The sequence below is a fragment of the Emys orbicularis genome, chromosome 7, assembly GCF_028017835.1.
Source record: "Emys orbicularis isolate rEmyOrb1 chromosome 7, rEmyOrb1.hap1, whole genome shotgun sequence".
NCBI classification, from domain to species: Eukaryota; Metazoa; Chordata; order Testudines; family Emydidae; genus Emys; species Emys orbicularis.
In genome coordinates, this window is record NC_088689.1 from 97,683,432 (window position 1) to 97,694,760 (window position 11,329).

The 11,329-nt window shown below is 59.7% G+C and overlaps 1 protein-coding gene across 2 annotated transcripts; it reads left to right on the forward strand.

Annotated features, from left to right (window-relative positions):
- The first annotated feature begins 2,451 nt into the window (after positions 1 to 2,451).
- On the forward strand, positions 2,452 to 11,042 carry B3GAT3 (beta-1,3-glucuronyltransferase 3). 2 transcript variants are annotated; one of them, XM_065407617.1, is made up of 5 exons: positions 2,452 to 2,587; positions 3,241 to 3,418; positions 4,425 to 4,755; positions 9,769 to 10,059; positions 10,335 to 11,042. In XM_065407617.1, the coding sequence occupies exons 1-5, from the start codon at positions 2,452 to 2,454 to the stop codon at positions 10,431 to 10,433; spliced, it is 1,035 nt and encodes a 344-aa protein (XP_065263689.1). In that variant the 3' UTR covers positions 10,434 to 11,042. The 2 variants fall into 2 exon arrangements, with proteins under 2 accessions (XP_065263689.1, XP_065263690.1); XM_065407618.1 differs by having other exon boundaries at positions 2,452 to 2,533.
- The last annotated feature ends 287 nt before the right edge of the window (positions 11,043 to 11,329 follow it).

The following is an 11,329-nucleotide window of genomic DNA, read 5'->3' on the forward strand; positions in this document are numbered from 1 at the left end:
CCCAGGATGGTGCCGTGTCCCCTCCCCACCCCTCTGGTGCGATCTCCCCGGGACAGTGCGGTGTCCCCTGCCCCCCCCCCACCTCGTGCGATCTCCCCGGGACAGTGCCGTGTCCCCTGCCCCCTCCCTATCCCCCTGGTGCGATCTCCCCGGGACGGTCCGTGTCCCCTGCCCCCTGCCCATCCCCCTGGTGCGATCTCCCCGGGACGGTGCCGTGTCCCCTGCCCTCCCCCCTATCCCCCTGGTGCGATCTCCCCATGACAGTCCGTGTTCCCTGCCCCCTCCCCATCCCCCTGGTGCGATCTCCCCGGGACGGTGCCGTGTCCCCTGCCCCCCCCCCCCCATCCCTCTGGTGCTCTCTCCCCGGGACGGTGCCATGTTCCCTGTCCCCCTCCGTCCCCGTGGTGTGATCTCCCCGCGACAGTGCCATATCCCATGTCCAACCCCACGTCTCCATGGTGCCATCTCCCAGGGACAGTGCCACATCTCCACCTCCCTGTCCCATAGTTCAGACTTCCCAGGGATGGGGCCACACAGGGCCGGCTCCAGCCACCAGGCAACCAAGCACATGCTTGGGGCGGCACCTGGTAAGGGGCGGCGGGGGGAGCGCGGCGCAGCATTCCGCGGGGGGGCGCTCCGGCGGGGGGGCGGGCTCCGGCGGTTCGGCGCTCGGTGGGGGGGGGGGCGGCGCGGGCGCGGCGCTGGGGGGGGGGGTTCTGGTGGCGCTCGGCGGGGGGCGGGGGCGGGCTCCGGCGGCGCGGCGCTCGGCGGGGGGGGCGGCGCGGGGCTGGGGGGGGTTCCAGCGGCGCTCGGCGGGGGGGCGGTGCGGGGCGCGGCACTCGGGGGGGGGGGTTCCGGCGGCGCTCGGCGGGGGGGGGCGGGCTCCGGCAGCGCGGCGCTCGGCGGGGGGGCTCGGGGGGCGGCACTTTTTTTTGCTGCTTGGGGCAGCAAAAAAGTTAGAGCCGGCCCTGGGGCCACAGCCTCCTGGCCTGGATCCACAGGTCTGGTTCTATGGCCCAAGCTTTGGAACTGCCTCTGTGAGGAAACCCCTGCAGCATGCCAGACCCAACTCTTCTTCCAGGATAAGCCACTTGGCTTCACCACCTCCTAGGCTGGACCTCTGGTCCATCAGCACCTTGCTTCACACCGTGAGCTCCGTTCAGCCAGTCCAACTGGGATGGACCTCCTGAAGGAGACTTGTACAATCTTAGGGAGCAATGCCCCACCTCAGACATCTGCGGGGGCACTCAGCCAGCATTGTAAAATAGAAGGGTTTGTTAGTTCTTAGCTTAGCACAGAGAACAGAAAGTTACCACATGGTCCATCTTGGGCAGCCCAGAGCCTTATTCTGACCCCTCTTTTGACCCAGTTCAGGAGAGTCTCCAGCTTCCATCCACCTGGCCCCTCCTCAGTCCTATGTTCCTGTTCCCCCACAAGCATGGCTAGCTTCCTGCGGAGGGGAGGGCCATCCGTGGTCCTTAGTTGCTAAGTACCAAATGTCTGGGCAATGGAGTGGCCATTGTCATCTTGGACCCTCCAGGGACATGGGTCCCACCCCCCTGACAGCATCAGTAACACCTGGCTCTCTGCAGAGAGTAGACAACCTTTTCCCAGCACCTACTTAATGCAGCATGCAGGGGAAACTGAGGCATGCACACACTATTCATACAAAATATTACAGAAAATTCCCACTCCATCACACCCCTGTCCACTCCATCCCTGTGGCGTGATCTCCCCAGGGACAGTGCCACGTCCCTTCCCCCCATCCCCGTGGCGTGATCTCCCCAGGGATGGTGGCACGTCCCTCCCATTCCCATAGCGCAATCTCCCCAGGAATGGTGCCATATCCCCCCCACCACATCCCCGTGGTGTGATCTCCCCAGGGATGATGCCACGTCCCCCGCATCCCTGTGGTGCAATCTCCCAGGGACAATGCCACGTTTCCCCCCCATCCCTGTGGTGCAATCTCCCTGGGGATGGTGTCACGCCCTCCCCATCCCCGGGGACGGTGGCACATCCCCCATCCTCCTCCCCATTCCCGGGGTGTGATTTCCCCAGGGATGGTGCCATGTCCCCCTTTCCCCCCAGTGGGCACAGTGGCCATGGTGGGGCTGAGATTTACATGGCTCCAAATCCTTATCCACTTCCAGCTGCATTGCCCAGCCTGAATTGAAGGCTCTTGTGAGGGCTGGGGGCCCAGTCGTGCCAGGGGCTACCAAGAGACATGGTAAGCCCCGCCCGGAGACACTCCCAGTGGTGGCGGGTGCAGGAGGTCCAGGGTGGCCATGGTACAGAGATGGGGACTGCAGTGCTAGAGGTGCGTGTCCATGTGCCCAGCATGTCCTGGATGTGCTCACCGTAGCAGTTTGGGGGGTGGGGGGGAGTGCTGCAGCAGGATACCCCCATAACCAGCCACTCCCTCCCCATCTCCCCAGGGGCCAGAGTGGCACCATGAAGGTGAAGCTGAAGAATGTGTTTGTCATTTACTTCCTAGTGTCGGTGATTGGGCTCATGTACGCGTTGCTGCAGCTGGGTGAGTGCTGGGCTGAGTGCAGCAGCTGCGGTGCTGGGGCTGAACTCAGAGCAGGTTCGTGGGCCCAGACAGCGCTGTTGGGCCAGGAGCTGTTCTCGATCCCCACCAGAGCATGGTGCCAGCAGTCACTGCCCCCTGAACATCCTCTCTCCCCCTAGTGAGACAGACAGACAGAGAGGGGAGCCTGTCTGGGTACCAGTGCCAGCCCCTGTCCTACTGGATGCTAGCCCCTGCCCCAGCTCCACTGGATATCTGCGTAAAGAGCCAGGAGTTCAGCCAGAGGTGCGGAGTGAGGGATTGGACTGGAGGGAAGAGCACAGATCCTGTCTCAGGAAACTCGGGGAGTCACAGGAATACTCGAGGGTCAGACGGTGGGGTAGGAGGGAGCATGCTGGTTTGGAAGAAGGGATGGGAGCCTGGTTGCTCCCTGACTATGGCTGGGTCCAGCTGGGGAATCGTCCCCAGGGGAGAGGCTGGGAGCCACGCAGCTCCCTGATGGGAATGGGTCTGGCTGGGAGCCCCGCTGCTCCCCAGTAGGGAGATGAGGAAGGGCTGGGAACACCGTTACTCAACGGATTTCAAGTCAGGCAGGGAACACTCTGGGGACCAGGCTGTTGGGCCCAGTCTTCCCCTAGGGAGGGGTGGGCTAGCTGCAACCCAGAGGGTCTCCCGTCTCTGACCTGTCTGCCTCCTCTGCCTGGCTCCAGGGCAGCCCTGCGACTGCTCCCAGCACCTGAGATCAGCCAGTGACCTCATGCATGGCAAGGACAAGAAGATCTCCCAGCTGCTGAGTGAGGTGAAACGGCTGCAGGCACGAGGAAAGGGCCCAGAGCTGGAGGGACAGGCACTGCCCATCATCTACGCCATCACACCCACCTATGCCAGGTGGGAGCTCCTGCTGGGGGGAGCTGAAGGGGGCTTGGCCATGCTGGGAATAGGCTGGGCTTGGGGAGATGGGAGGCTCTGCTGGGGATGGGAAGAGTCTCCATGTGCTAGGAACAGAAATTACTCCAGGGCTGGATTCAGCAGCCTGAAACCCAGCCGCAAGGAGAGCAGGCACCTGCAGGTAGCAGGTTAGGGCCCTGTGGCTCCCATGGAACCCGCCAGCTGGCTCTGCTGCAGTGTTAGCAGTCAGGGGGCTGAAAGGGGCCCTGCTCCCCCTGCCCAGCACCAGTCAGTGTTTATGGAAACACTCCAGTCACTCCCAAGCACCCAGGGAAGCAACCTCTGCAGAAGCTACTAAGCCATATTTCCCAGGATCTAACTGGCCTGCCTCTTCCCATCCTTGTCAGATGAGATCATGAGTGTGGGTTACCACACCCCCAGTTACTGTTGCCTTGCTGGGGTAAGACATGGCTGAGGGGAAGAATATCCCTCCAGCAGACAGAGCTGGTATTAAACCCATTTGTGTGGGAGGAGCTGAGATTTCTCTAATGCCAAGCACTGGCAACTCCAGAAATGGATATTTCAATACCCAAGAGGTGCTCTTTGGAACCTGACTGCTTCATCTCCGTTGGGAGGAACAGTCTAACTCCACTGCGTGCTCCCCCTTGCCCACCTCAGTCTGCCTCATCACCACCCCTTTCCCTGAAGGCTGCTGCATGTCCCTGGTTTCTCTCCCACTACCACCTTCTCCAGCTGGTGTGCTTCTCTCTGGCTTCTCCCCCTTTATTGTTCTCCAGGCCAAGTTGGTACGTTCCTCTATTGTTTCCCCCTTCCCCCTAGGCTGAGCTGCCCCATCTCTATTGTTTCCCCCTCCTCCCGAGGCTGAGCTGGTGCATTTCTCTATTGTTTCCCCCTTCCTCCCCAGCTGGCATATTTCTCTATTGTCTCCCCCCCCGCCCGCCAAGCTGAGATGGTGCATCTCTCTGTTGTTTCTCCTCTCCCGCAGGCTGGTGCAGAAGGCTGAGCTGGTGCGCATCTCACAGACCTTCCTGCATGTGAAGAACTTCCACTGGATTGTGGTAGAGGACTCCCCAGTGAAGACCCAGCTGGTGTCGGAGCTGCTGGCCCAGAGCGGCCTGCGCTTCACCCATCTGCACACGGAGACACCCAAGGAGCACAAGCGCAAGGAGAGCGACCCCAACTGGCTGAAGCCCCGTGGCGTGGAGCAGCGTAACCTGGCCCTGCAGTGGCTGCGGGAGAACCGGGAGCTCAGTGAGGAGGGTGTGGTCTACTTCGCCGACGACGACAACACCTACAGCCTGCGCCTCTTCGATGAGGTGGGTGCTGTGTGCTTCGGGGGGAAGGAGTGGGGCACTGGGACAGCGTAGATGTAATGTGTGGGGGGGTGGCAGGTCACTGGAGGCAGGCTGGGGGTGCTGGGGAAGTGGGGGAGGCAGGTGTCACAGATCCACGTGATCGGTGCTATGGGCCCAGCTCTGGAACAGTCTCTAGGAGGAACCCCTTCAGTGTGCCAGTCCCCTTAGGGTCTCACCCTGGAGGAAGCGTGAGCCATACGGCTTCACTGCCTCCTGAACCTGTTCCTCAGGGCCTCCAGCACTCCTGCTTCACACCATGAGCTTCATTCAGCGAGTCCAACTGAGACACCCCGATGGAGACTGGTACACTCCCCAGGGATCAATGCACCTCGCCAAGCATTTCAGTGACACTCACACAGTGTTCTCCTCTGGAACACACCATAGGCAGTCCTTAGGTTAGCACAGAGAACACATCAAAGCACAGTCCAATCTGGTTAGCCCAGAGCCCAGCCGAGCTATAGTGAGCCCCTTGGTTCAAGCTGTCTCTGACCCTCTGTCTGATTCCTCGGACTCTCCAACTGACTCCTGCTCTTCTCCCTCCTCTCTCATCTCTTCAGTCTGGATCTGAGACCAGCCCCCATGTTGGGAGGCAGGGAAGTCTATAGTTTTCTGGGCCACTTGGTTGCCAGGTATCAATGTCCGGGCAATTGGATTTGCCATTGTCTTTTTACAGGCTCCACTTCTATGGGGATTAAGGCCCAGACAGTTAGGTGACACCCACACCTCTGTCTCCTAGCCAGCCCCAAGACCAAACAGTCCTGCCCTGCCCCCCTCCCCACACCACCACTGGGTAACAATGTAGCATATAGGGGAAACTGAGGCACACATAAGCTTCATAAAAATATTACCCAAAATTCCCACTTTGTCACATCTCTTCCCTCTTTGAGACCAAGCTGAGCAGGGTCACTTAAACCAGTCACCTGGGGAAGTTCGAACCCACAAATGTTATCCAGAGATACTACATCTTCCCCTTCTCCTTAGTAGCTGTCCCACCCGGCACTCTCGAGATTCTTATAGCACAGTTGCCATTCAGTCCAACTTATAGTTTGAATACGCCGTTCCGAGCACTTTCCCATCCTCCCTTAGGTCTGGTCTGTTAGATGGCACCAGCAGGGTGCAGCCCCACGCCCCTTTATACCCCAAAACCTTGAGTTTGAAACTGGGCTGGGATCCAGCCACTCCCTCGACCCCCTCATTGGCTGGGGAGTGAGGAGGGCAATGAGCCCTGGTCCTCCAAGTGTCAGCTTGGCTGCAGCCGGGGGTGTCCTTAGCCTAGGTTGGGGTAGGAAGTTACTCCTGGATCATTTGGTCTTCGCCTAGCCATATCCCTGGGGCTGTGGTGTCCCAGGGTCTGGTGAGGCAGGCATGCAAGGGGCTCCTTCACATTGGTGTGTCTCAACCCCAGCGCTGTGTGATGCAAGGAACCCATCTCCCCACTTGGGGTCAGTCTGTTGCCTTCACCCCCAGGACAATCCTCTCATCCCCTGCTCCTGGTGGGCTCTCTTGGCTAAGAGAATGCATGTGGTCAGGGCCACCCTCTGATCAGGTGTCTGTTACCAGAAGCGGCCTCTTCACTGGGGCTTCTCTCCCCCTGGCCAGGGCAAACCTGTTTGGCCATCCCCCTGCCCTGCCTGTGTCTGCCCACACTCAGCTGGGGTTTCAGATACCACAGGGCTCGGCTCTGCCTCTACTTTCCCAGCGAGGGCAGGCCGGGAGCTTGCTCCCTTGGTCACAGCATCAGGCGTCAGGGAAGTTTCGCCTGAGCCAGTGTGACTCACATCTCCCGTGTGCAGCTGGCTGAGGCCATTCTCCTGCCCCACTCAGATCTGGCTGTATGGTTACAGACTGAAAGGTGCCCTGAGCTAACAGCCATTCCTTTCTGTTGCAAGCAAGGGGGGAAAACCCTCCTGCTCCCTGCCAGCCAAGCTATTTGCATTTTCACTGACACCTCCAGTCTGAGCCTGTCGGCTCGCGTGGTTCAAATCCTGGGCAGGTACAGAAACGGGCGGAATTTTGTCTTAAGGTGATACAGTCAGTCCCCAAAAGGATGTCAGAGCTGATATCCTGGAGACCAGCCACCCCAAGCCCTCCTGGGTCTGCACAGAGCTAGACAAAAGGAACCTTAACCCAGCTGACACAGCCTTTCAGCATGTGATGGGTTGTACCACATGTGCTCTGACAAGGGCTCTCTGTCCCAGAATCTCTCTACCCCAGGAACGTCTTCCCAGTAACCAGCACCTTCTGCTCCCACTGGGGATCCCATGAGTCTGAGCCCAGCAGAGTACCACAGGACATGTGTACAGTGCCTGGATCAGGAGCCCATCTTTCACCACCCCCGGTGCCCCCGAGGAGCTGGCTGTGTGACTCACACTCAGCGCCTGAGCTACAATGCGGCCTTCTTGGTTGGGCAGAGTGAAGTAGCAAACCTTATTTCATCAAGCCTTGGCCATAGTGCCCACTTCTGTCCTGTTTTCCTACAGATATTACATCTCGCGTTTCAGAGGTCCCTTGGAAGAAGCCTGCCCGCATGGGTTTACCTGGGGTGCCTCCACTGGTTCCCTTTTCCAGGACCCATGCTTAGCCCAGTTCCCTTTGGGTCTCTCTTCATACCCACACCTACTGTCCACAAAATCATTGGCCAACTGACTTGTGCTATGCAGATCCTTCAGTTCCCTGTGCACTAGCCACATTTTAAGTTCGTGAGGACTGATCTCATAGAGTTCCTCCAACCCACCCAGGTTATACCAATCCTCCCGTGTAGTGTCCCTGCACTCTTACCCCACTTGTGGAGATATTCTCCCATCAGGGTGGTGGTTTCCATGTAGGTCACACCCTGGGTCTTTTGCGCACCCCGAAACCTCCCTATAAGCCCCAGATGTCAATTCAGACGTAAGCCATAGAGTCTTTCTGAACTGTTCATAGTCCCCAGTGTCAGCTCCATCCATGTGGCTGAACGCCTCTATAGCGGTGGGCCTGAGTAAGGGGTGAAACAGCGGAACCAGTCTGCAGGGTCAACCTGGTTCAAATCACAAGCCTTTTCAAAGGCAGTGAGACAGGCATCAATATCCCCGCTTCGTAAACTGGGATCTACGTTCCCTGCGGAATCAGCATCTTTCCCCACTTGTCCCTCTGCTTCTCCATATCTGGTTCCTGCTTTCACTCCTTCTCCGGGTTCTTCCGCTGTTCTTCCTCCTTGGAAGCCGAGAGGGAACAATCTACTAGCATCTTCACTCTCAGCGCCAAATCCCACCACTTCAGATCTATCAATGGGGAACCAAGTCGCAAAGACCACTGCTGTACGGGGAGCCGGGTCTCAAGGATGTCCTATTGCTGTCTCTGTCACTCTCACACCCTCTTGGAACCCCGCCTGGATCTGGAACCTGCTTCTTGGACCGGTCATCCTTCTTCAGCCGTACATCTGCACCTTGTTGAGCTTCCCAACGCTTAACCCTCTTTGCCTGCACATGTTTGCATTGCCTGTCTTAGGGACCTGGCTACAGACCATTTTTTTGCTGTTTCCTTTAACTATCCTTGTTTTACTGCTGCAAGTCATTTATTACAAAATGCTACCGGTGCAGTCAGCATCCCACCGCTACCACCACCTGTCATGGATCCACAAGATCGGTGATACGGTGTCAGTTTGGGAAGAGTCTCTAGCAGGAACCCCTTCAGTGTGTCAGACCCCCTGGAGGCCGTGTAAGACACATGGCTTCACCGCCTCGTGAAACTGGACCTCTAGGCCTCCGGCACGCCTGCTTCACATTGTGAGCTCCATTCAGCGAGTCCAACTGAGACAGACCCCCAGTGGAGACTGGTGCACTCCCCAGGGATTAGTGCACCTCGCCAAGCATTGGCAGTGACACTCACACAGTGTTGTCAAAACACTTGGGTTTATTAGTCCTCTGGAACACACCATACGGAGTCCTTAGGTTAGCACAGAGAACAGACGTTAAAGCGCAGTCCAGTCTGGTTCGCCCAGGGCCCAGCCGAGCTGTAGTGAGCTCCTTGGTTCAAGCTCTCACTGACCATCCGTCTGATCTCCTCTGTCAGACTCCAGGTGAGAGCCCCGGCTGCCTCCAGCCACCCACTCTTGCCCCTCCACCCCTGCTCACATCTCTCCAGTCCTTGGATCTCAACCTGGGGGAATGTTGCTCAGCCCCCCTCCCCCCTGCTGAGGGGCGGGGAAGTCTATAGCTTTCTGGGTCATTGATTGCTAGGGAGACAATTGGATTTGTCTGGTGTCTTTTGAGGTGTTCCACTAGTATGGGGATTGAGACCCAGACAGGCGACACCCTCACCTCTGTCTCCAGCCTGCCCCAAAAGCAAACAGTGTGTCGTGTGTCCGTTCCCCCCCCCCCACACACACACACACACTGGGTAACAATGCACCGTACAGGGGAAATGGAGACAGTTAGACGTGTCATAAAAATATTACAAAGAATTCCCACTTTGTCACAGCAGGGCGCTGGAGGCAGGGGGTGGGGTGACGGGAGTGGGCGGCAGGGCGCTGGAGGCAGGGGGTGGGGTGATGGGGAAGTGGGGGCGGCAGGGCGCTGGAGGCATGGTGGTAGGGTGACGGAGAAGGGGGTGGGCCGCAGGGTGCTGGATGCTGGGGAGGGTGGCAGCACGCTGGAGGCAGGGGGTGGGGTGACGGGGAAGGGAGTGGGCGGCAGGGTGCTGGAGGCAGGGGGTGGGGTGACGGGGAAGGGAGTGGGCAGCAGGGTGCTGGAGGCAAGGGGTGGGGTGACGGGGAAGGGAGTGGGCGGCAGGGTGCTGGAGGCAGGGGGTGGGGTGACGGGGAAGGGAGTGGGCGGCAGGGCGCTGGAGGCAGGGGGTGGGGTGACAGGGAAGGGAGTGGGTGGCAGGGTGCTGGAGGCGGGGATTGGGGTGGGGGGCGCAGGGAGGCATTTGTGTCACCTCCCCAACGTGGGGGTCTCTTTCTGCTGCTGACACCCCTCTCTCTCTCTCCCACAGATCCGCTCCACCAAGCGTGTCTCAGTTTGGCCTGTGGGGCTCGTGGGTGGCCTGCGCTTCGAGCGCCCCCTGGTGGAGAAGGGCAGGGTGGTGGGCTTCTACACAGCCTGGAAGCCCAACCGGCCCTTCCCCATGGACATGGCCGGCTTCGCTATTGCTCTGCAGCTGCTGCTGGCCAATCGTGAGGCCCGGTTCGACTTGCTGGCTGAGCGTGGCTACCTGGAGAGCAGCCTGCTGCAGTCACTGGTCTCCATCGAAGAGCTGGAGCCTCGAGCTGACAACTGCACCAAGGTGAGGAGGGGGACTGGGAGCCAGGACTCCTGGGTTTTATCCGTGGTGCTGGGAGCGCAGTGGGTTGAGTGGGTTAGGGCAGGGGGTCAGGACTCCTGGGTTCTATCCATGGTGCTGGGAGTGGGGAATGTGAAATTTTGCCTCTAAGCAGGATGGTCCCAGGTGTCTTCAGTCCCCCAGCTGTGCTGACTGGCTGGGGGTGCTGGTTGGGGGAGGGGCACGGTCTGGGGGGATCTCTCTGGACCCCACCTCTGTCCTGCACTCCTCCATTGCAGGTTCTGGTCTGGCACACACGGTCGGAGAAGCCCAAAATGAAGCAGGAGGAGCTGCTGCAGAAGCAGGGCCTGGGCTCTGACCCAAGCATCGAGGTGTGAGTGGCACCTGGAGAACCAGTACATGGAGGCCCGTGTGGGGAGCTGGCCCAGAGCCCAGGACAGGATCAGGGCTGCTCCCAGAGCAATGGACTTGGGGACTGAACGCCCCAGACTGCTTTATTTATTGTGACGTGCAGGGGCCCTGCCCCCAGCCCCCACCCCACTGGTGGAGCAGCCTCTATCCCAGCATCTCCAGTGCTGCTGCTCCCTGCTGAGGGAGTCCCCCCCAGCCCGACATCCTCAGTTGCTACTGCCTGGAAGTCAGACCCTGCCCCCAGAGAGGCAGCTGCTCCAGGATTTGTTCCCAGTGAGCCCCTCCAGGACCCGTTCCCCCTGCCCAGCAGCTCCTAGGGGGCCCTAGCCCCTCTGCATGGCGCCTGAGGATGGCGGCTCTGATCCTGCCCTGCTGGGCAGGGCTCCTAAGGGCGGTGGAGCTGTGAGAGAGTGCGACACAATGTTCCTCCCCCCACCCACCCCACTCACCAGTGGGCTGGGATCCCCCTCCCCAGCTCCAGGGAGCCCTGTGTGTCCCTGTTGTGTGCGTGGCTGTTGCATGAACATGGTGGCTGTTACAGCAATAAGCATGTTATATCCTCAATAAAGCGCCTACCCCCCACTACCCCTGCTGTCTTTCTGCTCCTCAGCCCGCTGCCCCTGCCCCACATGCCCCAGTGGTTATGCCCTACAGGCAGCTGCCCAGGCATAGGGGGCAGTGCAGGGGCCAGGCTGAGCCTGGATGGAGTCTCTTGTAGGGGCAGGTCCTGCCCTCATGGCAGAGGGCTCCTGTAACCTTGTGCTCCCCATGAGGAGACCACAGCCCCTTGGCCCCCAGTGGGGCAAACTCTTGGAAGGTGGAGCTCTCCATGCCAGGCCAAGGGAGGGGTCCTGCCCCCCAT

Excerpts from the sequence above, each read along its gene's own strand:
- B3GAT3 (XM_065407617.1), top strand. The coding sequence starts at position 2,452 with ATGAAGGTGAAGCTGAAGAATGTGTTTGTCATTTACTTCCTAGTGTCG. Across the intron at positions 2,588-3,240 it reads TGGGGCTGAACTCAGAGCAG|GGCAGCCCTGCGACTGCTCC; the intron begins GTTCGTGGGCCC and ends GCCTGGCTCCAG. Across the intron at positions 4,756-9,768 it reads GCCTGCGCCTCTTCGATGAG|ATCCGCTCCACCAAGCGTGT; the intron begins GTGGGTGCTGTG and ends TCTCTCCCACAG.